This window comes from Zootoca vivipara, chromosome 7 (genome assembly GCF_963506605.1).
Source record: "Zootoca vivipara chromosome 7, rZooViv1.1, whole genome shotgun sequence".
NCBI lineage: Eukaryota > Metazoa > Chordata > Lepidosauria > Squamata > Lacertidae > Zootoca > Zootoca vivipara.
In genome coordinates this window covers 507,172-534,500 of record NC_083282.1, presented here as the reverse complement: position 1 = coordinate 534,500, position 27,329 = coordinate 507,172, and the positions used below count along the sequence as shown (strand labels likewise).

The window sequence follows — 27,329 nt, the reverse complement described above, 5'->3', positions numbered from 1 at the left end:
CGCCACCCCACCCCCCACCCCGGTTCCAAATATAACCCCATCAGACTTTACTGGGTCAGTCCCAATTTTGATGCCATACCATGTTTTCATGAATGAATCACTTTAATAAAGGAGGAGCCAACGCATATCAAAGTTGTTATAAAATATAAAATAGGCAGGAGGTGGAGCTGACAATCACTTTTAATGACAGGCAAAATAAATCTTATTTATCTTAGAATGAAGAAATGGAATGACGATAAGATAAGATTAAATTAAAGTGAAAAAGAACAAGACTGATTTATTACTTATAGATGAGAATCAAATACATAAATATAGCATGGAGGCTAAACAGCTCAGCAAAAAAGTTGCCAAGAAGGATTTAAAGCTTATGACACATAAAATGAAGATCCTTTACAATTTACTTGAGAAAATGCTGCCTGCCATATGAACAGTATTTAATTATTATTTTAGCATTTTCTTTTCTTTCTTTCTTTTTCTTTTTCTTTTTTTTATTAAAAGAAACTTTATTTCCACTCTTCAAAATAGTACAAAATTATAAGAAAAGAAAGTAATACAGACAAAAATACAAAAGAATACAAAAAACTCATGATTTACAAAGGAAAAATACAAACAAACACAAGATCATACGCAAAATAATATTTCATAACATGTAATAACATAAATCAGAAAAAAACCAAAAACCAACCATTACAATCAACACAATAAACATACAAATTAAAAATTGACTCCCATCACTCATACATAACTTCCATTTTCTTACTTTCTTCTAATCTTGCTTTGCTTTATTACCAAATTCTTACTCTAAAACTATTCTTCTTATTTACATTAACTCCAATATCTATCTCTCTATTTTTTTATCTCATTTTCTATAATCCCTTACTCCTCCTTTAGCTTAAGCAAATCACCAGATTAATATTAAAATTTTCTTTAATCAAATAATCCTCCACCAATTTCCATTCCATTATATATTTTTCTTTAAGAATATTTCTAATTGCTGCCGTCATCTTGGCCAAGTTCATGAACTCTACCAATTTCTCCTGCCATTCAAAAATTGTTGGCATTTTCTCCCCCTTCCAATTCTTAGCTATAAGTAATCTAGCTGCTGCGCTACCATATAACAATATATTTCTTTTAATTTCAAGGATGTTTTCAGGGACTATACTTAATAAAAACAGCTCCTGTTTCTTTTTAAACATCATCTTCAACATCTTTTTTAGTTTTTCATACACCGCATTCCAGAATTCATAAATTTTAGCGCATTGCCACCAGCAGTGGTAATAGCTACCGACCTCGACTTTGCACTTCCAACATTTGTTTGAGTTACTTTTATACATTTTAGCGATTTTCACTGGGGTTAAATGCCATCTATGAACTAATTTTAATATGTTTTCTTTTATTCCTGTACATGCTGTGAATCTTAATCCTTCTTTCCATAGCCTCTCCCACTGTTCGCTATAAATAGGTCTCCCTATGTCTTGGGCCCATCGTATCATCGTGGTTTTAATGACTTCATCTTTAAGTTCCCATTCGAGCAGGTATTTATATAATTTTGACAATGATTTACTCATATTTTCAATCAGTAATTCTTGTATTTTTGATTTATCTTCTAAAAAGCCATTTTTATGCTTATTAAATAAATTTTGAATTTGACAATAATGCAGCCAACTTGTGCACTCTTTTTTCATTTGTTGGTATGTTTTCCACTTAAATGTCTACAAGACACCTCACAACAATATATATACCATACTAAAAACAATGGATAAAGCACAGAAAACAAAAATTAGAACAGCTGAGAGTGCTAAGCAGCATCCAAGCAGCCTTCCTGTCCTTGGGGGTCACTGAATGGGCCCCTGCTTCACAGGTGAATGTTTTTGCAGGGTCACGAATAAGCTGAATCTTTTTCCCTGAAGAAATGGAGAAAGCACCCCTGGAAGAAACCCCTTGCCTACAGCTGGGTTCCTTCACTTGGGTCCAAGGAATAGCCTGGCCCTGGCGCCTCCTCATCCTCCAGCAAAAGGCCCGTCTCCAGCAGAGCCCAGCCCAGCTCCCCCCCCCTCTCTGGGGTGCAACCCTTCCCTGGATGCTCCCTGCCAGCTGTTTCCAGGGCAAGGGCGTAGCCAGGATCAAAACTAGGGGGGGGGCAAGCCATGATCATTCAGGGGCGGGGCCACAAAGTGGGAACGTGGGCGGGGCTACAGGGCCAGCTGGCCTGACGACATCGTTTTGGCGGCAGCGGCCACCTTGTGCTTCTGGGGCTGGCAACGGCGGCGGCTACCCTGCTTGGCTGGAGAGGACGGGAGGGTCGGGCAGGCAAGAGGGGGTGACAGGGTGGGCGAGGGCAAGGCAAGGCACGGCCGCAGTCACGACAGCTCCGAGGCGTTGCTGCATATCAGCATAATATTTCAACCATGTTGTGGGTTCAAGCTCCACCTTAGGAAAAAATTCCTGCATTGCAGGGGGTTGGACTAGATGACCCTTGTGGTCCCTTCCGACTACAATTCTATGATTATATTGATATATTGCCATAGCATATGCATCATTCTGCTTTCTTGAATTGTCCTACTCCTAGGCATAGCAGCCAACTCCTAGAGGCCTAGGTGCCTCCCCCCCCAAATACTAGTAAATACCGTATGTGAGAGTCATCCCCCCCATGTTGATGGGCTTTCTATGTGGGGCTTATCTGCCCCCCCCCCATATTTTATTAAGAATGGAAGAGGGAGGGAAGGAAGGAAGAAATAGAGAGAGGGATAACTCATATTTGTGGGTGCCTCTGGGTGACGCTGTGATGCTGGAACTCTGCAGCAAGAGGACGGGAGGGTCGGGCAGGCGAGAGGGGGTGGCAGGGCGGGTGAGGGCAAGGGAAGGCACGGCCGCAGTCACGACAGCTCCGAGGCGTTGCTGCATATCAGCATAATATTTCAACCATGTTGTGGGTTCAAGCCCCACCTTGGGGGAAAAATCCTGCATTGCAGGGGGTTGGACTAGATGACCCTTGTGGTCCCTTCCGACTACAATTCTATGATTCCATTGATATATTACCATAGCATATGCATCATTCTGCTTTCTTGAATTGTCCTACTCCTAGGCATAGCAGCCAAATCCTAGAAGCCTAGGTGCCTCTCCCCCCCCCCCAATTACTGGTAAATACCGTATTTGAAAGAGTCACCCCCCCATTTTGATGGGCTTTCTATGTGGGGCTTATCTGCCCCCCCCCAGTATTTTATTAAGGATGGAAGAGGGAGGGAAGGAAGGAATAATAGAGAGAGGGATACCTCATATTTGTGGGTGCCTCTGGGTGATGCTGTGAAGCTGGAACTCTGCAGCAAGAGGATGGGAGGGTCGGGCAGGGGAGAGGGGGTGGCAGGGCAGGCGAGGGCGAGGCAAGACAGGGCCGCAGTCTCGATGGCTCCGAGGCGTTGCTGCATATCAGCATAATATTTCAACCATGTTGTGGGTTCAAGCCCCACATTGGGGAAAAATTCCTGCATTGCAGGGGGTTGGACTAGATGACCCTTGTGGTCCCTTCCGACTACAATTCCATGATTCTATTGATATATTACCATAGCATATGCATGATTCTGCTTTCTTGAATTGTCCTAGGCATAGCAGCCAACTCCTAGAGGCCTAGGTGCCTCCCCCCCCCCAAAAGAAATTACTGGTAAATACTGTATTTTAAAGAGTCCTCCCCCCCCATGTTGATGGGCTTTCTATGTGGGGCTTATCTGCCCCCCCCCAGTATTTTATTGAGGATGGAAGAGGGAGGAAAGGAAGGAAGAAATAGAGAGAGGGATAACTCACATTTGTGGGTGCCTCTGGGTGACGCTGTGATGCTAGAACTCTGCAGCAAGAGGAAGATACCGGTACACCTGTACAGGAGCCTTGTAAGCAGCTTTCTCTCTGCTTGATTTACAGCAGGCACGTCCAACAGGTAGATTGTGATCTATCAGTAGATCACTGGATGTCTGTGGTAGATCACTGCTAGATCACTGGCACCCCTAAAAAAAGCTCACCCAAATTTTTCCTCCTCCCTAAAAAAAGCTGAACTATGACCTGAAGCCCTAAACAAAAATGGGCCTCCCTCCCTCCCTCCTAAAAGAAGCTCAACAAGTTTGACCTAAACACCCCAAAACAGGGCTTCCCTTCCTTAAAAAAACTCAACAGCTTTGACCTGAACCCCCCAAAAGGGGGTAGATCACTCCCAGTTTTTAACTCTGTGAGTAGATCAGAGTCTCTTGGGAGGTGGCCACCCCTGATTTACAGTATATAGATGCAGGAGGAGGGGCAGACTGGAACACCAATGCTTTTTATAAACATCACTGTGTCTATCAAAGCTACAGCCCCCCCCCTTCTTATTCACTTCCTTTTAGCCTTGCAGGGCCACCTTAGTCAAATTGAATCCTCTGCACCCTCATTAAATCGCCAATAGAACTGTTAATGCGATCCCTGAATGCCCATTAACAACTCCCACTGAATAACAATAGGGTGAATAGGGTGGACCTTGCCTGAAGGGATATTTAACTCCATTGTCTTAACTGCTTAAGTACTGGTAGCCACTTTGCTTTATTTATTTGATGTGTTTTTGTTACAGCTGTGTTCCCGCCCCCAGCAAGTGGAGAGCTGCTCTTGCTAAAGCAAAGCCCTTTCCACTTCAGTTTTTGGAGGGGCAAAGTATTGGTTATGGTCTGTAAAATACAATAATTTTTTGCTTCTAGGGGGGGGCAGCTGCCCCCTCCTGCCCCCCCCTGTCTACACCCATGTTCCAGGGGGCCTTTCCTAGGGATGGGCTGTGCCAGGGCAAGAAAGAGGACAAGCCAGATGTCCCAAGGAGCCTCTTTTGCAGATGTTCTTCTGTGACTGTCAGGCATTTAGAGTCACAGCGCCAGCAGCTCAGGCCCACAAGGGAAGAGAGTTGTGCAAACCGAGTAAGAGATGCCCACTCACTGCCTGCAGGGAACCCTTCAAAGCACACCAAGGTCTATTAGCACAAATGGAGAAAGCCCTACTTACCCCTTCTGCCAGCCCCCTTTGTGATGAGCCAGGAAGAAGACAATGGAGAAAGAAAGGGCTTCTAGCCAGACCTGCCTGGCTCACCGTGAGGCCCTCCCTTTGCAAGAGACTAAGCGGGAGGGAAGCCTGAAGCACCAACTGCCCCCTTCAGCTTCAACACACACAGCTATGCAGCCTGGAAGGGAAGGAAGTGTTGCCTGCATAAGCCAAAGCCTCCCCAGTGACTGCCTGGCAGGACTGGCACCCTGGAGTCAGTCAGCAGCCCCAAGGCAGGGAAATAAGAAAAAGACTCTTCCTGCTTTATCGAAGCCCAAATGCCTGGGCACTGACTGGCCAAGGGGCTTTAACATCACAGAAAGCCCTGGGTGAGCAAGCTGAATTATTCAGCTGCTGGTAGATTCAGCTTTAAAGGCTGCTGCCCCAGTGTGGAGAGGATCCTTAAAAAAAAAACCAGAGGAAGCATGCTGCTGCTCTTTCCCGGCCCTCTTGTCCTCTGCAGAGAGACAGCTGCTCCTCTGGGCTCTGGGGAAGGTGCTCTTCTCAGTCTCAGCTGCATTTATGGCTCCTGTGAGTGGTCCAGACCTGAACCTCAGAAGCATTACAGGCTAAGTGAGATTTCAAAGGGCAGAAGACCATTAGTGAAGTCGCATCCTCCGAAAGTGACTGGGGTGGCACAAAATAGCTGCTCCATGGGAGAAGCTAAGTGAATCAGTCTCCCTGAAAATGGGGGGGGGGAGGGACCATGAGGGCAGGGTTGCTTAACCCTTTCCTTCTTGAAAAGAGCTCCGCTACCAGGCTCCCTTCTGGCTTGAAAGGGGAAATAACAGCGGCAGCTGGTGGATGCTGGACCTGGTAGGGCAACTAGGAGGTCTCATAGGCAGAGGTGGTGGAAAGGGGAAATTTGCCACCCAGAACTATTATCAAGGGTTTCCACAAACGTCCAGAGCTATGAGAAAAGGTCTTCCTGCTACTTCACTTCTAGACCTACTTTCCAGAATATGGAATAACATTGTGGGACATTAATTGGAACTGGGAGAACAGGGTAAAAGCCATGGCTTGGCCCTCAAGTGAGGCCTTTGGCCAGTCATTGTCTCTCAGCCTCACCTACCTCACAGGGTCGTTGTGAGGATAACATGGGAAATGGGGAACCAGGAGCGCCACCTTGAGCACTTTGGAGGAAAGGTGGGGTATAAGTGGAAAGGAGTCATAGAATCATAGAATTGTAATGTGGGAGGGGATCCCAAGCAGCTCATCTGGTCCAGCCCTCTGTGATGCATCTCAGCTACAGCATCCCTGACAGATGGTCATCCAACCTCTGCATATTCTCCAAGGAAGGAGAGCCCACAACCTCTCGAGGGAGACCACCCCACTGCCAAACAGGACCACCAGAAAGTTCTTCCTTTCTTGTATAGAGCATGGCAACAATCTATTCTGGAAGTTACCAGAGCATGGAGTCTGCACAGCCACGTCTTTCTAAAAGGGGCAAGAGATGGTGAAGCAGTCAGAGCTCGAAAAAGGCTCTCCTAGTCACCAAGGCCACCAGCTGAATCCAGCAACATCCCAAAGCTGTGGATCTGTTCCATCCAAGGGAAGGGAGTACAACCGTGTCCATGACCGGATGTCTCTCCACCTCCTGGACATGAGAACTTGGGACACAAAAGACCTCCATCTTTTCAGGATTCAGCTTCAACCTATTGCCCACATCCAGGACATCAAGGCCTCCAAGCACTGGTCTGATTTGTTTGCACAAAGTTTGCAGAGAGTTTGTCCACCCAGCACTCAACTCTCACGGGTGGTTCCTAGAAGCTGTCAGCACAAGACAGTGCAACCCCCCCCTCCCGGAAATGACATTGACTACCCAGCTGAAGCAGTTGAGGGGAGTTGGTGGGTTTAAAACCCTTGGTGAGTTAGGGATTTCCATGAAGGCCAAGAGTGGACCCAATGGTCAAGAAGGTGGTTTCTGCAAGTGTGGGGCAGATGGGGCTTGTCACCCTGGGAAGGGAGCCCATCTAGGCGAAGGAAAACACTGACCTTAAACCTCTCCAGGAGAAGAAAAGACTCAGGAGTAAACCCTGCAGCCTCCTTCCAGCAACCCTTGCAGTCAACCTGGCGCCAAATGTCTTGCTCTGCTTTCAGAGGCTGGGGGGGGGGGTCTTGCCTCTGGGTAGCCCAGAACCTCCAGAAACTGTCCCCAGGCTTCCACCCCAGGGAGGCCACACTCCCTTGTCTCTCCAGACAGACAGATGCCAACAACATTCTGATTTGTTTGCAGGGAGGTCAGATCCTGCCTTGAGCAACTATTACCCTGCACTTTCCTTTTTTTAAAAAAAATTTTTATTGGTTTTATTAATAACACAAAAAAGACAGAACATAAAGAAGAAACAAACATATCCATCCACCTTCCCCCCCTCCCCCCACAAGTCCCCTTCTGCCAAAGTAGGTCCTGCGAGTGTTGAGAGTCGAAGGTAGTCCATTTTAAAGCCGGGTTTGTCCTCCCCCCCTGGCCCCCGGACCCCCCCTGCCACCAAGAGGCCCCAAGATCAAGGAGAGATTGGGGTAGGTTTTCCCCCAGCTGTTCATATATAATTCTCCAACATAACACACAAACAGACAAACAATAAAAAATATCAATATCTTACTTTCTTAAACATTATATTTGTGACTTCCTCAGATCCCTTCTTCCTGGTTTTCATAATTTCCTAATATAGTTATAGCGGGTTTCTTATTCTTAATTCCACTTCTTAATCTTTAAAATCATCATTATTTCCCACCTTCTTCGTATCGCCTCCCCACAGGCCCCCTCCTGCCACAAGAGGAACCTATGAGGTGCGACAATCCAAAGGAGGTCCATTTTTGTAATTGGGTTTCCTTCCGCCCCCCCGAGCCCCCCGAGCCCCTCCTGCCACCAGAGGGCTTTCCAGTGCATTTTCTCGTCCATCTCCTTCCTGCAAAAAGTCTGATTATGAGGGGAAGGGGTTTGTTTATTTATTTTTTGTAGAAGAGCCTGCAGTCCACCTCCATTGTGCAGTGAACTGGCCGGGATGTGGGCGAATTCTTCCACCCGAACCCAGCAAGCATCTGGCTGTGCAAGAGGAGCTCGTGGAGAAAAGGCCACAATCCCTGCGCGCCCCTCTCGGGATCCCCCGGGCGCGGAAAGGGAGCGCGCAGCGCCCAGCAGCCCCAGAAGAAGCGGCGGCGGCGGCGGGAGGGGGGGGAGTGCCGCTGGCAATGTCCACTGTACCACACGACCCTCCGGGCGGCGCCATGCCGAGGCTGCCCAAGGACTCCTCCCAAGGGCGCCCGCCCGCCCGCCCTCTGCCCTTGCCCAAGGACCCCGGCCCCGGGGCAGCGCTGTCTGGCCCGCTGCCCGCCGGCCGAGGCCCGGCTCGCCCCCAGGCCCCCTCCTGCCCGCCGCGACCCCCGCCGCCTCCCCGCCACCGACGGCGCGTACCTGCTCCCTCTGCTCGCCGCCGGGCCGCGCGCTCCCGGAGCCGCCTCCAGCTGACACGAGCGCAGCCGCGGAAGGAAGGAAGGGCCTGAGAGGCAGCAAGGAGGACCGCTAAAAGGATCGCATCTCTTGCAAGAGACAGAGCAAACCTTCGGACCAGGAGCAGAAAACCGTCCTGACGTTGGCCAGGTCCGCCTTGTGCAGCATCCGTAGGTCGCCTCCAGACAGGAGTTTCCTGTGCGCAAGCACACAAGGTTTTGCAGCAGCCACGTGAGAGCATGAAAATACAAACAAACAACATTTATGGTTTTTGTTTTTGGTAGTACATTTATTCCGATTTCCCACCTGTGAAGTAAAATATAACCATTTTACATCTACAGCCACTGCTGGTATAGAAGCTTGCCAGCACATTTGTCTGTGGTAGAATCATGGCATCAGAGAATGGTAGAATTGGAAGCGACCCCCAAGGGTCATCTAGTCCAACCCCCTGCGATGCCGGAATCTCAGCTAAGGCATGCCTGATGGATGGCCATCCAACCTCTGCTTCAAAACCTCCAAGGAAGGAGAGTCCACCACCTTCCATCCCACTTGCAGACAGAAAGTTCTTCCTGATGTTTAGTTGGAATCTCCTTTCTGGTAACTTGAAGCCATTGGTTTGAGTCCTTCCCTCTCAGTCTCCTCCAGGCTAAACATATCCAGCTCCTTCAACCGTTCCTCATCAGGCTTGATCATCTTGGTCGCCCTTCTCTACATAGTTCCAGCTTGTCAACATCCATGGGTGTGGGGGGGGGGGCAGCTGCCCCCCATCAAGTAAATAAATAAAAAATATTTAATTAACTGAACAATTCTGTCGCAGATAACTTGGTTCTGCCCCCTCCCAACATACATCCTGGCAACACCCATGTAAGATCCTTCTTAAATTGTGGCATCCAGAATCAGACTCAGTATTGTATTCCAGGTGTGGCCTGACCAAGGCAGAATAGAATGTAGAATGGGACTAAGACTTCCCTTGATCTGGACACTCGATTTCTGTGGATGCAGCCTAGAAGAGCATTAGCTTTTTTGCTGCTGCATCACACGGTTGACTCATGTTGAGCTTGTGGTCCACCAAGACCCCAAGGTCCTTTTCACATGTACTGCTAGTCAGCCAAGTGCCCCCTGGCTGCCCCACTGCTTCTGCTGCCACTAGAACACCCCCCCCCCAATGCAGCATTGTTGTGAGAAGATGAGTGGCAAGTCACCAAGTTCCAGCACATTCCTGTTTCACTTCAGGTGGCAAAGTGGAGTGGGCAGCCCCTGGAGGCATTGGAGATGTGGCTTAGTAGATGGTGGTCCTTCTCTTTGCATCGCAGTGTCTTGGATTCGCATCCCACGTTCCTCCATGTCACTATTCTGAGCATTCTAAACCTTTCCCAGTATGTTGTTGTTTAGTCGTGTCCGACTCTTCGTGACCCCATGGACCAGAGCATGCCAGGCACTCCTGTCTTGCACTGCCTCCCGCAGTTGGGTCAAACTCATGTTCGTAGCTTCGAGAACACTGTCCAACCATCTTGTCCTCTGTCGTCCCAGTATAGCCTGGGATTATTTAGCAGGCGATGCTGGGGACTGGAACTGGAGATGTTAAAGCCGTATCTGGGGTGTATCTGGGGAGTTAGCGGAGGGGTAGGGCCTCTGGTGGGGGACACCTTGTGCTCCTTCTGCGACAGTTTGCCCACCTTGGATCCCCATTCTGCACACAGCTTCTAGAAGCTGTCCGCAGCCACAGCAGCCACACCCCGGAACGGGTCCCCTGTCCCCATTGTCTCTCGAAGGATGACGGCAAATCCCTCTCCTGCTTCTCCTAAACTAAACCTTTACTGCCACCTAGCGGCTAATTCTGTTATGTAAGCAAACATGTTCAGAATTGGGCTATTTTATAATAAAAACTTTGTAATAAGATTAATAAACATTTTAGATTCCGACTCATAATATTTTTGTTCTCTGGCTAACAATATTTGTCACATGGAAAATTCAAGGCAAACCACGACATCTACTGAAGGACATGCACAATGTTAGAGGCAAAGGAGGCCATATTCCAACTCTCTCTCTGTCTGTCTGTCTCTGTCCCTTAGTTACTACCCTGTTTCAAATATTCTATTTTATGTCAAGGTTTAATTTATTAATTGATATTTCAACTTTATGTATAGAGTACAGTCAATGTGGTTCACAACAGATAAAGTACAAGCACAGTAATGCATTAAAAAAGAAATCAGAAGGAATGATTATGGATGGACTCTATGGGGCTGCCTTTGAGTCTTCTGCTAGTGCAGAATGCCATAGGCTAGTGATGTTTCCCCACCAATTGAGATCAGGAGGGGAGATAAAAATCCCATGGGTGAGTACTGAAGAGTGAGAGGGTAGGCTCTGGATTGGGAGGGAGCCTTCAGCAAAGAGCCCACCGTGGCTCTCCTCCTATGTGGGTAGCTGTGGGCCTGCACTCCAGGGGTGGGGATCACAAACACCTCCCAGGCACCCGTTCTCCAGCACTCCTTTGTGGCCTGGAAACTTTTCAAAAATATTTTTAAAACAAGGATCAATATAGTTTGAGATTTTCTTTAACCTGCAGCCGTGGCACAGAAAAACAATGCCCCCCCCCCGTCCTAGTGTAGCACTGGGGCACTGTGGGAAAAGCCAAATGGGAGGTGGAAACCATGGATATTTCCTGGAGTGCCAAGGCCCTCGGAAGAGGTGAGAAGCTCAAAGATTTCAGAAGCTACTCAATGTTCTGCCTGACCACCCCATGAGACTCAGTTGCATGAGGAGTCTGCTAGAGTTCAGAAGAGAACATTTTTATGAGAAAACGAGCCAAGCTACAACATAACCTACTTGGTTAGCATTAATTGCTTCTCTATGGTAGAGAGTAAGTGACACTTAGATGTTCTTCAACAGCCCTGTGCTGCCTCACCTCTTCTGCAGCCTCCATTGATTTAATTGGGGAGACGGCATGGGAACTTGCCTGTGGCTTGTGCCCTTTTCGATGCCCTGTGCTTGATGTGGAACCTACCAGAGAATAACCCACTGGATAAGTTGACAGGGAACTTGACCTATGGCCTGTGTGTGTGTGTGTGTGTGTGTGTGTGTGAAGAACTGAAGCCAGATGAAAACATGCTTGTTTGAGGCTGAGCTTTGTCCCACTGTCTGTTTGCAGTTACCTTGGACTTTCTCCTGACTCTATCGTCATCACATTCATCTGTAGCAGCTGCCAATGTTTGCTGAGCTGCAGTGGTCCTTCCCCCAAGTAACAGAACATGCCATTACCTTTAGGTTGCCCCCTTACACAGCATTTTTAAAAAGGCGGCGAGCCCTCACCTTCCCAGGGCTTACCAGTGGCAGTTACTTCTCTTTAGGCTGAATGCTTTGAAACTCAGTGAGCAGCATTGCTACACCTGCCCATGCAAAATGCCGTTCCTTGTTTATTTGCTTTGTATTATCTGCTGCGATGCTCTCAATCCCTCTGGGAAACCCAGTCTTACATCTCCCTTCCTCCGAGAATCTGGCAGAACTCAGCCTCTGCAGATGCAGCACAATGAGCCCACAGCTGATGGGGGGGAGGGTCACGTTCTAGGGATCGCGCCTAAAGTAAAAAATGCATATAGTCAAAACACACTGGGTTCTAGGGCATGTAGGAATGCCAAAGTCTTTTTTGCTTGTCCCATGTTTAATTTTGTTTGCCAGGCATGTAAAACTGAATGTGCACAAGTGAGATGTGCCTAAGTAGTGATCAGATTGTATTCAACTGAAGTGCCCCTATAGCCACTCAGGCGACACTTTCACAGCACTTCATTCTTCGGCTCAGCTCCCAACATGGTACATACTGTCATCCGCCAGCAAATCTATCACAGAAAATAGAACGAATAAATGGGCCAAGTTGTCTGAGATCAGGAAGAAGCCCTGCGGCATTGAGCTTTGGTGAAACAGCAGCAAGAAGAGACAAGTCAAGCGTTTCCCTGCAGCAGGAAATCCCCACTTGCTGCCTCTTACTGTTTCCCCCCCCCCCCAACCCCTCCAATAGTGCAGGAGACTCTTGGGCTGAAATCCCCATCTACCCTTTCATTTCTTATGAAATACTGCATTTTGATGTGTTTCCCACAAACCAACTTCAATCTGAATTGAGAAAAAGAAGGAGCTGGCTGTGTTTTAAGCCAGCTATGTGTACACACCCTTGGAGCCTTGGAAAAAGAAAAAACAGTAAGAGGCTCAGGACTGATTTGAATCCCTTTCTCTGCCTCTCAGGAACATGATGAGACCCCCGGACGCTTTATGCTGAAGCTGAATTATCAGCTGGAGAGGCAAGGAGAGATGAACTCTTTGATGGAAGCTGGGCAAACATAATAGCTCGACTCAAAGCGCTGTACAGTACCGTACTATCAACTCCTACCAGCCTTGGGCTATGGTCAAATGAGCAGCAATGCTTTTCCTTGTGCAGCCTTTGAGCTGTGTCTTGCCCATGTCTTGCAGCCATCTGAGCATTAATGATTTGGGTAGAAGTAGAAACCCGGACCTGAGTTTGAGTTCTCCATCAAGTGGGAGCCACGGCAGTCTGTTTCCTTCTCCACTAAAGTCCACCAGTTCACCCACTAGCTTTCCAGGCTCAGCACCAAACTTTTCTTGACTGGTGCTGCTCTTCCCAAGGTACTTCTGGCAACCCTGGAAAGGCAACACAGACTACCAGGGACTCTCTAGCCTGGGAGGCTTTTCTGGGGCCAACCCAGAAGACGTGGGAAAGGGGCAACTGTGTGTGATGGATGGACAGCAGGAATCCATTGCTCATTATTGCCTTTCTTAATCTTTTTTGGGGTGGGGATGGGAGGCTTTTTCAGTCTAAGGGCTCTGTTCCCATCTGGGCAAACTGGCCAAAGTGGCTCCAGCAATTACCAGGAAGGTTCCCTTTGATACTGGCAGCCAGTTGCTCCCCACACATTTCTTTCTTTCTTTCCTCCCTGCAGGAAAGCAAGAGGCCATGTCAGGGTACCAGGACCCCTTCTAACCCCCCCCCCCAAACAACACTCCAGAGGTGTGTGAAGTGAGGGGTGTGGCCTGCGAAGAGGTCTAAGGGCCACACAGAGAGACCTGATGGGCCACATTTGGCCCTCACTCAGGAGGTGCCCTTCCCCGGTTATGCAGGCCAGCGTGGGACTTTCTCTCTTTTAACCAGTCTCTCCCTGCCAGGGTTTTGGGCAAGACTAAAATGGCCTCAAGAGAATTATTGGTGTCTCTCTATAGGATCAACTTCCAGAGGAGAAACTCAAGCTTGGAGATATTGAAATTGACCCTGATCTTAGGGATTGATCATGAGGAGGTGATTAACCTCTGTGACTGAAAGGTTGTGCAACATTTCTTATCAAACGCTAAACGATTTGGCTTGGCTCCCTTTTCATTTCTACTGAGCATAAATCAGATATGAGCTCATATCAAAGACTGCTTTTGCATGTTATTATAGAAGCACACATTTAATATTCCAGCATTTGTCTGCTTCTACCCTGTACTGTGAGGCAGCTATAAATTTATAGGGAAGCTTTTAATATTTGATGAATTATTGTATTTTGCTATGTTGTTGAAAGCTGCCCAGAGGGGTGTGGTATGAATAAATAAATAAATAAATAAATAAATAAATAAATAAATATTATTATTATTATTTGGGCAGCTGGACCAAGTGAAGGGGTGACCAGGCTGCAAGGAGGAGGAGGCAAGTCCTGAGTTCTCTTACTTCTTCTACCATCCCCAGCTCCCTAAATGGCATGTCCTAAGGGTCATTCTGTGAGGCATTGCACACTTCTGTCTTATATTGGAGCAGCAAGAAATTGAGCGAGCTGTGGAAGCCTGCGCTGAGGAGGCAGGAGGAACCAGGACACCCACCTTCTTGCAATTTTGCAAATCACAGCAGTAAAAAATAAAAATGGGCGTGGGAAGGAGGAGGGGCAAAGAGGGCTTTGAAGGATGAACACTACACTATGTGCACAAGCTGCTGGGAAATGGGGTGCTGGGGTGGGAGTGGCAAACTGGGGTCCTGGAACTGCGGGAGGGAGAGACTGCCTGCTTTCCCCCAAACCCTGGAGCAACGGTGACAAGCAGCAAAAACGAGACATCCAGCCTTCCCACAGGACAGAGCAGAAGCAGCTGCAGTATCAGCTTCTGCCATGAGTTGAGAAGAGAATCCGACAACTTTTCCTGGGTCCCAGATGAAGGCAAAGTATAGTTTGCTTGAATAAGGGACTTATCAACCAGACATTTTAAATTGAGTGCACCTGACCAAGCTCAGTTTGTACCATATATTTAAGTAGGAATTCTCTGTCCGTCTTGCAGCCCAAGTGACCAAGTTGGTTGCACATCAGATATGAGTTCAGCATTTCTAAGCAGAACACCAAGGAAGGGACAAGCAATTATGCCACGTGACGTGTCCTCCAACCCCCATCATTCCCCACCGTTGGCCAAGCTGCCTGGGGGTGAGTGAGGGGAACATGCGGAGGAGAGACCCCTTTGGCTTCTCCTGCGCCGAGGAAAAAGCCTGTCGGGGAGTCCTGACGTGGCACGCGGATTGCAAGGAGGAGCCATGAATGTCCGCTTCAGGATTTGTGCAAACTCGGGCTGCAGGCGTGTTTCTAGGTAAAGGATTATTTAATTGATTCCTCCATTTCTCAGACAATTAATAACCGGAGTTCTCTGGGTGATGCGGGAAGCGAAGGAATGAGCTAAGATCACAATGGCAGCAGCGACACAAAGAAGGAGGAGCGAGGGCGAAAAGGGCCAAGGCAGCCCTAAGAGAAGGCAAGGTCGCCCCGCCGCCGGGTTCCATCCCGAGTCCGACCCCCTTGGCAGTTTGGCCTCCCTCCGTCTTTCGCTGGCGGGGCTGGAGCAGGGAGGCGCTTCCCTCGGGCCGGGCGGTGGGGCAGGAGGAGGCGGGGGGCGGGGCGGGGCGGGGCCGGCCCGGTCCAATGGCGCGGAGGCGGCGAGGCGAGAGGCGTCTTTAGGGCGCGAGGCGGAGGCTCGCCTTCCCCGGCGGCGCGAGCGAGCGAGCGAGCAAGGGAGCGATCGGCGATCGGCGATCGGAGGATGGCGTCGGGCGCCCCGCTGCGGAAAGTGCTGCTGAGCGACAGCCTGGACCCGTCGTGCCCGCGGCTGCTGCGGGAGGCCGGCGTCGGCGTGGTGGAGAAGGCCGGCCTGAGTCCCGAGCAGCTGCTGGCCGAGATCCGGGTGAGCCCAGCGAGATGAGAGGCTTGGCCCTCCCTCCCGGCGAACTTCCCTCGGGATGCCCCCTGGAGCCGCCTTGGCCCCGCTGGCTCCTCCAGGGCTGCGCCGGCCAGCCCACGGACAGGCGCCTCGCGGCGGGGGTGGGGTGGGGGGCGGCGGCGGCGGCGTGGACCGAGAGCGCGGCGTGGGAAGGTCCGAGGGCAGCCCCGGGCGGGCGGGCGGGCGGGCGGGCAGCTCCCTAGAGAAACCGCGCGCCGACGCGGAGGATCGCTCCGGGGACAGCGCCTCCAGCCCCCTGGGAACCCCGGCTTGGTGGCCGCAGAGTTGAGACCCGAGCCTCGCAGGCTCCCGCCGGCGGCTTCGGGGATCGCGGCGGCAGCCAGGAGCATCTCCGGAGCTTGAAGGGGCTCGGAGTAGCGGGGCTCTAGAAAATAAGGGCGACAATGGGCTTTAAGAAGTTTATCAAGTTAGCATATCAGGGTTGCCCCATGCCCTCCCTCCTTTTGCAGGACACGTCCTCCTTTTCATGGGTATGTAAAATGAGAATCGTCCTAGTGATCCATAGTTAGGAAATCGGCAAATGTGTCCTCTTTTTTTGCTCTTCAAAATATGGCAAACCTATATTGGAAGAAAACAAGGTTTTGCAGTGACCTCCATGCCGCCAGGGCACTTTGAGAACTCTGGAAATTGTTGGGTTTTTTAGTTCCTCTTCCAAGCCTGAGAATGCAGTTGCTCCCGCATGAGCTGGGCAAGGCAGAACAAGCGCTGGCAACCCCAGGAAATGGAAGGGTTGGCATTGATCCATCTCTTCTTCAAAATTCCTGGTGTTGGCCTGCTTTCCATTGTGGCTGAGGTACTCACACACTTGCTACAACTCTCCAGTCCAGTAGAACACCAGCTCACTTTAGAAGAGACATTTAGACTGGGGAAAGCGATGGAAAGAGGAGAAAACTTCAATAGGGAATGGGACAAAAATAGACTACACTGTCGTCACTTGAGCTCTTTGGCAGTCTTTTAGTAATTCTTGCAACATTACAAAGACTTTGGATATTTTGAAGGACCATAATGTGGAAGAACTATAATATGCAGTTGATTTAGAGGATAAAGGATCCATCCAGGGATGTGGGTAGCCACATGACCTGGAAGCTGAAGAAGAAGAAGAAGAGTAGTAGTTTGGATTTGATATCCCGCTTTATCACTACCCGAAGGAGTCCCAAAGCAGCTAACAATCTCTTTTCCCCTCCTCCCCCACAACAAACACTCTGTGAGGTGAGTGGGGCTGAGAGACTTCAGAGAAGTGTGACTAGCCCAAGGTCACCCAGCAGCTGCATGTGGAGGAGCGGAGACGCGAACCTGGTTCCCCAGAATACGAGTCTACTGCTCTTAACCACTACACCACACTGGCTCCCTTGGCCAATAACGTGAGATGAACGCCACAACCCCAGTCGGTCATGACTGGACCTAATGGTCAGGGGTCCCTTTACCTTTTATAAAGGATCCACGGAGGGGAGTCCTAAGATTCAGAAGAATCTTGTTTGATTTTAAAATTTAAATGTGGTAAATGTGAGTTTATTTTGTAAAACCAATAAAAATTATTTCAAGAAAAGGAAAAGAAAAGAGACATTTTGATATCGAACACTTAAAACTTGGTGTGTGAAGTTTTTGACATGGATAAAATACAAAGCAACTCTAAAATAAAAAATGTAATTGTTCAGGTAGTTTATCCAAGCGCATGCACACAACTCTTCAGACATGCTGAAATTAGGATGCTTGCATTTTTCATTGCCTTCATTTTCATTTCCTATTTTGAGGTATTTATAAGTTTTGATGCCTACATATACCAGATCTCAACCCATTTAGAGCAGGTGAAAATATGCAGGGGGAACTCATTCAGGAAGCCCTCTTCCTTGGGGAGCTCACCTTCATTTCTGTGGGACTGGAGGAGAACATCCCATAGGGTTGCACCCCTGGTTCCTTATAGTTCACTGCTGCCCTACCACAGATGTTAGGGAGGGCAAAAGTGTTTTCAGGTTGAATACTTCTCTTTCATGATCCTTAGCTTTATTCATAGACAATCTCCCATTCCCATTTCTCACAGGGAGGGGCTTTGTGGGTGAAACCACTGGAAAAGATTCCACCATGGAAAACTGCTGTTTTATTAAATTGTGGTTGGCTGGTGCTAAAGAAATGCTGCCTCTCCCAGTTTTTTTGCTTGTTTAGAACAGCTGAGGGTGCAGAATGTCTGCTTGGTTTAGCCTCAGTTCTTGTGGAATGGGAATGAAACTTGCCTCCACCTGTCTGATTTTACAGCACACTTCTGAATTTGAAAGACTAAAAGTAGAGAATTTGATTAACTTTCCTCTTGATGTTCAGCACTCTATCTGCCTTGAGCCACATTGGCTGAAAACACCTTCCTCATCCCTATTCCAGCTTTTTCTGGTGAGGAGGGAGGCAATGTTCTCCTTTGCAACATAAGTTGCAAAAGCCAAACAAGAGTAGATTTTTGTGTGTGCACGCGCAGACACACACAAACACACACACTGTCTATACTTAATGCCACTGAAAGCCATCCCAGTTGGAAAGGCGAGATTCTGGCTTTGTGGAATGGGCAGCCTTATGTGGCACCATTGTGCCCATCCTGTGTGGCTGAAAGTAGCTCCCAGATAGTTTTGTGAGTGAACTTGACTCTCTGTAAGTGGCCCAAGGGAGGAGGTGTTTTCTTTGGGTTCAGAGGATTAAAGTCTCTCAAAATCAAAGCCAGCACCCTGAATTGTTTGAGCCAGAATGAGGGCACAGACCCTGGTTCAATGTACTGTTGGCTGAGCCCTGTGGATAGGCAGCCATAGGCAGCAGTTGCTGAAGTATCTGGGCAGCCATCAGATGCTGGCCATCCCATGCAGCCTGCATGACAGTCATCGCAGAGCACAAGGAATTTGCATTTGGGGTTTCTCTGGCCATATTTGGCTGCACTTTTGACTTTCTGCCTTAGCTCAGCTGCATTTGGGGTCAGGTGCTGGGGCTGGGGTACCCGCTTGGCATGGAGCCCTCAAGGCCAGTCCTCACTTGTTCATGGCAGAACAGCTTCTTCCTCCAGGTCTCCTGCATTTATCTGTCCAGGAGAGAGATCCTGGAACTGGAAGCAGATGGTCTGCTACTGTTACCTAAAAGTGGGACTTCACTTTGGGAGATTTTGTGCCCATGGTGCCATAGTGCCCAACTTGACTTTGGCTGACTCTTTGCTCATAGCACAACCCTGATAACACTTCTGTGTGTCTCTCCCCGTTCTCTCTCACACAAGGGTCTCTGTGGCTGGAGACTGATCCGAGGAACTGCTGGCATATTATATCCACAGATGTACCTATCAAGAGCCATTATTTACCTCAGCTCTGCACCTAGCGTGGTCTAATCCTGCCTCCCTTGGCCTTCAGACATTTCAGAGTCAAACCCCCGATAATTGGTCCACCCTAGTAGCTATGTTTGCATAATTTAAAGCAATGGCATTCAAATTTCTGAATTTGCACACTGTCATATGTCATTCATGCACCTTACAGAATTTGGCTATTGGTGCAAAATATTTGTTGCCTTAGCCCAGTGTTTCCCAACCAGTGTGCCTCCAGATGTTTTGGGACTACAACTCCCATCATTCCTGACCACTGGTCTTGCTAGCTAGGGATGATGGGAGTTGTAGTCCCAAAACATCTGGAGGCACACTGGTTGGGAAACACTGCCTTAGCCAATGGTTTCCATTTTTTAAGTCCTGTTCCTCAGCTTCCCTGCTGACTTCCAGTTCTCTAGGCAGCCCTTTGCTCACTCCTGCTGTGATTTCCTTAGGACTGCGATGGGCTCATTGTACGATCTGCCACCAAAGTGACTGCAGGTGTCATCAACGCTGCTGAGAAGCTGCAGGTCATTGGGAGAGCTGGGACTGGTGTGGACAATGTGGATGTCGATGCCGCTACGAGGAAAGGAATCCTGGTCATGAAGTAAGCCGCTGCTCACATGGGCGCAGGGGGGGGGGTCACAAGGTCAGAGGAAGCCTAGCAGGAAGGGGGTCCAAAGAAGGTTGAGGCCAAGACCCCCAAATGTATCCTCCCCCCCCACACATATTCACTCACACACAACATAGTTCATAGAATCGTAAATTTGTAGGGTTGGAAGGGTCATCTAGTCCAACCCTCTGCAATACGGGAATCTCACGAAGCAGTCTGTGACACTGCTTTAAAAACTCCAAGGAAGGAGAGTCCACTGCCTCCCGAGGGAGTCTGTTCCACTGTTGAGCTAATATAATAATGATAATAATAATAATAATAATAATAATAATAATACCCCACCCATCTGACTGGGCTACCCCAGCTAGTCTAGATAGCTTCCATCATAATATAAAAAACATAATGAAACATCAAACATTAAAAACTTCCCAATACAGGGCTGCCTTCAGATGTCTTCGGAAAGTCATATAATTGTTTATCTCTCTGACATCTGATAGAAGGGAGCTCCACAGAGCAGGCACCTCTACCAAGGAGTACCAGAAAACAAGCTTGTTTAATCTTCCATGTGACAGCCCTTTAGATATTTGAAGATTGCTATCCTGCGTCCTCTTAGTCTCCTCCAGGCTAAACAGACCCACCTCCCTCAAGTGTTCCTCATATGGTTTGGTTTCCAGTCCCTTGATCATCTTGGTTGCCCTCTTCTGCAAACATTCCAGCTTGGCAAATTTCAGCTTGTTTTAGAGCTGGGCTATGAGCAGCTCTTGCAGCAAAACAGACAGCCTCGTGCTTTGCCTCTGATGCAGAAGGTTGAGGCAGGTATTCTCTCTGCCAAAACATTCAGTCCCAGGGAAAGGGATTTCCCCCGGTGCTTGAGCTGTGCTCCCTAGTGCCATGTGATCCTTGGCATGGCAAGGGGGGCACGGCGAGCTGTACTTGTCTCCCTTAACCACAGTTAACACTAATCATATTTCTCAGTTCAGCTATATTGGGTAATTGCAATTAACTGAAAATTAAAGCAACAGCTTCTTCCTCCTAACTGCACCACAGGAGGAGAGGGAGCAAAGTATTATTCTGCCCGTGAGAAATATTTCAGGTGATAACACATCATGCTCATTAGGAGGATTTAGATGCATTGCTAGTTGTGCCCAAATTTGTACAAGCAGAACTTGGAAGGAAAGTTGCCTGATTTGTCCACAGGGAGTGGGGTGTGTGTGTGTGCTCAGACACGGAGCTTTTGAGCCCTGACCTGTGCCTCGGTGGGCAGGTGTGGGTGAGCCCTAAAGGTCTACACAAGAGGGGTGCCAGGGAGTATTTGCTGTCTCTGAAGAACAACAGGTGCAGAGTTCACAGCTCTCGTTGTGGAAGAGTTGGGGGGCCTTGGAGCTCTTTTTCAGTGTCCGCCACGGCTTTTGGCAGGGGCTCCACCCAACTTCCTCTGCTTTTGTTTTGCTCCTCAGCACACCGACTGGCAACAGCCTCAGTGCAGCCGAGCTGACGTGTGGCATGGTCATGAGCCTGGCAAGGTAGGTGACGGGGCTCTGGGAAGAGAACAAGGCCTTCCAGATGCACCGACTGCACCACACGGCATCTCTTTGGGCTCTAAAGTCTTGGGAAGAACCTGTAGCTCTTCCCAACGACATGTTTCACATGGAACTGCACACTGTCGATAGAAGTAGGGCAGCCCCCCTTCTTGTCACAGGAAAGCAGCTTTGGAGGGGGTGCCTCACCTTTCCCTCCTGTTATTTTTCTGCTGAAATCCATCCCTTCAAGCTACACGTTCCCATGCAGAAAAGGGCCCTGTTTGGGAAAGGGGATGTTTTTGGGAGGTGGATTCTTTTGGACACAGGCCATTCCTATCTTTGGGAAGATGAGCTTCCCCCCACAACCAAAACAATCCAAGAGAAGAAGACATGCAGATAGTTCCTCTGTTGTGGCTTGGGACCTGGTTGGAACCTGCTAAACTGGAGTCTTTCATTTCAGGCAAATACCGCAAGCTGCAGCTTCAATGAAGGAAGGGAAATGGGATCGGAAGAAGGTAGGAGGGCTGGTGTCAGGGTCCCCATCTCCCGCTGCGCTGCTGGGGCGCCGGAAGGAGGTGGCGCATGCAAGGCCTGCCCTCTTCTCACATGGAGGTGTGCCTTTTGCCTTAGTTTATGGGGATGGAGCTCCAGGGGAAGACGCTGGGCATTCTCGGCCTAGGCAGGATTGGACGAGAAGTGGCCGTCCGGATGCAGTCCTTTGGCATGAAGGTAAGAACGCCCTTGTGGAGGGGGACTGCTTGCGGTCTGGAGGAGGCACATCCCGTGGCCCTGATCCGCTGCCTTCTCAAGAGGCCCTATGCCTTTCTTCCATGTTTGGGGTGATGAGATGGGGTGGGGAATCTCAGCGACCTTAAAGAGCTCTTGGTCTCTCTCCGCCTTGGCCTCCAGACCATAGGCTACGACCCCATCATCACTCCTGAGGAGTCTGCCGCTTTTGGAGTTGAGCAGCTGCCTTTGGAACAAGTCTGGCCGCTGTGCGATTTCATCACCGTCCACACCCCTCTGCTGCCTTCCACCACAGGTAAGGGGTGCCCCTGGGGATTGCCAGAGGTGATCCTGCAGGGTCCTGGGCTGCGTGTGTGCCTGCAGAGTGCTCCACGGGGAAGCTGTCTGGTCCCACAACGAATGGGGTGGCAGGACTGGGGGGGGGGACTGAGGAGCCCCCTCAGTCTGTGGGGGGCACAGGAAGTTGGCTGAAAGCAGCAGAGGCAGCCCAGCCTTCACATGGGAGTACAGAAGGTGGATCATGGATGTGAGGGAGGAAGGATGGCCACCAGAAAGAAAGGTCTGTGGATTGCCTCAAGTGGGAGACCTGCAGCTGGTGCAGAAAGGCAGCACGGGGAAAGCTGTATTGTTGCTGTAATAATAATAATAATAATAATAATAATAATAATAATAATAATAATAATAATAAAATAATGTTTGTCCTGATGGCTTGTTTTTCATAATTCTGTTTCTGTTACTCATGCAGAGGCGCAAAGAGTTATTATGCAGGCAAGCTTCAGAAACTTCTGGCACTCTCTATGCAGTTTTCAAATTTGTCAACTTTAGGATTAGAAAACTGCTTCCTTCTTTATGAAACTGAAAGCTTGATTTCCAGGAATGCACCCATCTACATTTGGGGGTGTGATAATCATAGACCTGCAGCCCAAAAGCCCCCCAGGGAATGGTGGGCTCGCTTTGCCCAGCCCCCTCCTCAGGAAAGGTGGCTGCGGCTGGAGTGGCATGGGAGCTGTTTCCACCTCTGTTTTGACGGCTGCTTTCTTTCCAGGGCTCCTGAATGATGCCACTTTTGCTCAGTGCCGGCGTGGGGTCCAGGTGATCAATTGTGCCCGAGGAGGCATTGTGGATGAGGCGGCCCTTTTGCGGGCCCTGCAGTCTGGCCAGTGTGGGGGAGCAGCCCTAGATGTCTTCACGGAGGTGAGGTGTTTGGGCATTGGATTTCATTCCCTGGCTTTCCTTGGGGTGCCATCAGGCTGCACACGAGCCCTTCTTGCTTTTGTGTGGTTGTTGGAATGCCAACATGTGGCAAGAGGGCCTCATCCAATGCATTGCCCCTCCGCTCCCCTTGCCCAGATCAGCCGCACCGAAGAGGCTCGTGGAGGAAATGCTGCTGGTAAGGGAAGCCTTTGGAGTGAGCGCCTGAGCCTTGCCAGGACTTTGGGCTCCAGGACTCCTCCCTTGGTTCCCAGAGAAGATGGCAGTGAAGGGTTGCTGTCTTTGCAGCATTGGGCTTGATGGCTGCTTCTAGCATAGCTTAACCTGGGTGTGAGAACAGAAGAAGAGCCTGCTGGATCAGGCCTGGGGCTCATCTTGTCCAGCATCCTGTTCTCACTGGGGCCAACCATAGGACTGTGGGAAACCAGCCAGCAGACCAGGAGCACAAGAGCCCTCTCCGCTCCTGGGGTTTCCAGCAGTTGGCCTTCAGAAGCATTCTTGCCTCCGACATGCTTGGTAGCCCTTGATAGCTCTGCTCTCCTCCAGGAATTTGTCTCGTCCTCTTCCCAAGCCCTCCATGTTGGTGGCCAGCACTGTCTCCTGTGGGAATGATTGCCGTAGTTTAACTCTGCGCTGTGTGAAGAAGGACTTCCTTTTGTCTGTCCTGAATCTCCCAACATTCACCTTCACTGGCAGTCTGTGAGAGATCAGCTGTACGGTCTTAGTAACCGACTCGGCTCTTCTTCTTCCCCCTCTAGGAGCCCCCCAGGGACAAGGCCTTGGTAAACCACCCCAATGTCATCTGCTGCCCCCACTTGGGTGCCAGCACCAGAGAAGCTCAGAGTCGCTGTGGCAGAGAGATTGCAGTGCAAATAGTGGACTGGGCCCAGGGTAGGGCTCTGGTAGGCGCGGTGAGTCCTTCTCTTTCATTGTTCTCATTTTGCAGTTTACAAAATTAATCTTAATATTGGTTTTTAGTTTAAATCTGTGGTTTATTTTGTTTTTTATTTGTTTATTTGTTTTATTTTGTTTTCTAAAATTTGAGCTTTTTAGCAAAGTTTAAGATGCAAAATAGCTGTTCTGCAAAGCATGAGCATGTTGGTTTTCTCAACGCTTGCTTAACGACAAGCTTGTTAGATAAAGCAAAATATTCTGCAGTGCAACTGGGCAGACTTGCAAAGTGTAACGTGGTAGCCTGGCTCAACTTCTTTGCAAAGCAAGTGTCACGCTTTGATCCAGCAAGCTCAGCTTTTGCCAAGATCACTGTTTAGCAAATGAGAGCAAGAGCAGAACTGAGCCCAGGCAAGGTCTTTGGGTGGATGGATGGATGGATGGATGGATGGATGGATGCCTGGGTAGGTTTGTAGGAAGGCAGAAGGAGAACCACTGCCCTTCATTCAAAGTGTTCTCATTGGGACTTGGATCCCAGGCAGGAGAAATGGAGCAGAGGTTTTTTCTCTCCCTCAGGTCAATGGCCAAGCTCTCCACAGTGCATATGCCCCTCATACCAAACCATGGATTGCCCTGGCCAGGGCCCTGGGGACTGTGCTGCAGGCCCTGAGCCACCCAGTGCATGGAGGCGTTCAGCTTGTCACTCACGGTGAGAGGAGAGATTCAGGAGCAGGACTGGGCTGGAGATACTGCCGGGTTTTATTTTTTTTAATGCATAAGTCTATTTACCCCTCTGCTTTTGCTCTCTCACCTCTCCTTAGCGTAGGGCTCTGTGTTCTTGTGCTTTAAAACCTCTTCTTCATTCTGTGCGAAGAACAGTTGAATTTTGCAACCCATATCAATGAGTTTTTGCCATTCATGAGCCATTTACTTTTGCTGCAACCATGATGGGTGCAAACTTGTTTTTCTATATGTAGGAACATCCAAGGTTCTCAGGGAGCTGAATCCTGTGTCGGGTCCTCCTTTACGTGCTGGTGCAGGATGACAGAAGACACAGAGCCCTGCTTATTTAGCTACCACAAGGCTGGGGAAACCCGAGGCCCTCACTGTGGTTGGACTCCCAACTCCACACCAACGTGTCTCATGGCCAGCAAGGGTCCTGGGAGCTGTAGTCCCAGCCTTGGGGGGGGGCTCAGGTTCCCCCCTCCTGCTCTCTCAGTTGTTCTGCAGCCCTCTTGAAAGCTTCTCCTCTGTCTCCTCCTCATCTCTGGCCTTTCTGCCTCCTCCTCATGCTGCTTCGTCCTCCCTGCAACTTGCCTATGGCAGGCCCAGCGCTCTGCCCTGCTGCCTTGGGTGTGTGTGTGTGTGTGTGTGTGTGTGTGTGTGTGTGTGTTTGCTCTTCTCCCTCCTCCCTGCTCTTCTGCCAAGTCCACAAGGTATTGGTAGGGAGAGGCCTGCCCCTAACTGCCTGCATCCCCCTCTGCTCTTGCTGCTAAGGAAACATGCGCCGCTAACCAGAAGCAGTCAATCATGGGTGGTACTAATGAGCACACAGAAGAGATGGGAATGTGCTCCGTTGCTGCGGTGTTGCATTTGAGAAGAAGCAATGTGATCTTGATGTCTTGCTGCAGCTGCAGCGAGGCTTGTGGGCTTGTTTACCGGCCCTGACGCTGTCCCTTTAATAGCAGACTGACAGCTGAGCAAGTGAACCTTTCCCATCAGGAAAACTTGCTCTTTTTTAAGGTGCCAGCATGGGCCTGTGTAAAGGGAAAGGGTGGGGGGCTGTTAGCCCACCTGGCGGCTTTTGTCTCGGAGCTAGGGAGAGGCTTGCCCACAAGGAGGCAGCAGCCCCAGTGCCGCCAAGAAGCAAGTCAGGCCCCAGGGTCCTGCTGGTTGGAGTGTCTGGTTCTGGCACAGCCCACGATCATACAGTCCAGTCTCTTCATTGACTTGTCTTCTGGATGCAGGGTGAGGACAGGACAGGAGACACACAGGACACTTCTTTTTTATTAATTGACTATGCCTGTAACACTCACTAGGTGCAACCTTGCAGAAGGCGGGCAGCTACCTGAGCCCTGCCGTGGCCATCGGCCTCCTTAAGGAAAGTGTGCAGAAGGAAGCGAACCTTGTGAACGGGCTTCTCCTGGCACAGGAATCTGGGCTGAAGGTACGTCTGGTGCCCACTGCTGACAGGTCCCAAGGGCAGCTCCGTGGGGAGCCTCAATGTTGCCCTACGATCACTTAGCAGTGAGGTCTTTGAGCCTTTCCTTTGGTCTGTTCAGGAGAGGGTGGTGTCCCCCCCCCCCCGACATGGTTTTTATCTTTGCAGTAGCAAAACTGTCAGAAACTCAACTGGTGCAGCTTCCTTAGCACAGATATGTGCATATTGAATTTCTGCCCATTGAGCAGATTTTACCTTTGCTGTTTCTGCCTCTCGCTCCATGATGGGCAAGAGCTGAGCTCTCCTCGAGTTCCCCAAAGAGGGAATCCGGAAGCAGATCTCCTCTGCAATGAACAGGCTCTGCATCTCTTTTGCCATCCCCCCCCCCCCCCTGCAGATCACCACAACCCACAGTGGCAGAGTGCTGGGTAGCGACGAGGCCCTGCTGCAACTTTCTGCGCAAGAGTCACCCTATGTGTTAGTTGGGTCTGTGGCGGGCAGCACTCCTGTCCTGCATGAACTCAGTGGAGCCGTCTTCAAACAGCATGTTCCCCTCTCCGGCACTCTGCTGTTCTACAGAGCCAAGACCTCGGATGCCAGCCTGTTGCCAACCGTCCTTGGTAAGGAGAGGCCTCCTCTTCCCTTTCAGAGCTACCTAATCTGACAATTGGCACGGGGAGCCCTCGTCTCTTGACCGTGCCTCCTTCACTCTCTGGGGCTCTTTAACAGAAAAGTGCTTTGCTGGGACGGAGTTTGTCAGCCCTGGAATTGCTCCATTCCTGCCAGCCCCCCGGCCCGTGGGGTGCTGTTCCAGCCCTGTGTGCCCCAAAGACAAGAAGGAGATGTGCCAAAGCTTGAGGGTTCTAACACCCCACAGATGAGGATGGATTGGGGTGAAAAATGAGGAGGAAAGGATCCTGGGTGGGATGAACAGGAAATGGAAAACCTCTGGGGATGGCTAGGTGAAGACACCAACAAGGAAAACCTCAAGGTGGGGAACAGGTGAGCGAAGGGCAGGTGCAGAGAGCAGCTGTGGATAGGTAAGGCAAGAAATGGTCTATCTTTCCCAGGGGGAGGTTTGTGCTGCCCTCAGGCTTCCTCAGGAAGATGGCCACACCTGGGTTCTC

General features: G+C 49.8%; 2 protein-coding genes across 2 annotated transcripts in view; one reads left to right on the top strand and one right to left on the bottom strand.

Moving 5' to 3' along the window:
- LOC118078300 (myomegalin) overlaps positions 1 to 8,555 on the bottom strand; it is a 117,602-nt gene extending 109,047 nt beyond the window's left edge. Inside the window, exon 1 of the mRNA XM_035102110.2 lies at positions 8,459 to 8,555. The gene's annotated coding sequence lies outside the window, so the exon portion shown is untranslated. The remainder of the gene's footprint in view (positions 1 to 8,458) is intronic.
- Positions 8,556 to 15,523: 6,968 nt separating this feature from the next.
- Positions 15,524 to 27,329, top strand: part of PHGDH (phosphoglycerate dehydrogenase) — a 13,093-nt gene continuing 1,287 nt past the window's right edge. The window contains exons 1-11 of the mRNA XM_035102090.2: positions 15,524 to 15,685; positions 19,514 to 19,665; positions 21,129 to 21,194; positions 21,652 to 21,706; positions 21,822 to 21,920; positions 22,101 to 22,233; positions 22,984 to 23,132; positions 23,909 to 24,061; positions 24,618 to 24,750; positions 26,081 to 26,208; positions 26,600 to 26,822. Of these exons, the coding sequence (XP_034957981.1) occupies positions 15,545 to 15,685; positions 19,514 to 19,665; positions 21,129 to 21,194; positions 21,652 to 21,706; positions 21,822 to 21,920; positions 22,101 to 22,233; positions 22,984 to 23,132; positions 23,909 to 24,061; positions 24,618 to 24,750; positions 26,081 to 26,208; positions 26,600 to 26,822 (1,432 nt within the window). The 5' untranslated portion in view covers positions 15,524 to 15,544. The remainder of the gene's footprint in view (positions 15,686 to 19,513; positions 19,666 to 21,128; positions 21,195 to 21,651; positions 21,707 to 21,821; positions 21,921 to 22,100; positions 22,234 to 22,983; positions 23,133 to 23,908; positions 24,062 to 24,617; positions 24,751 to 26,080; positions 26,209 to 26,599; positions 26,823 to 27,329) is intronic.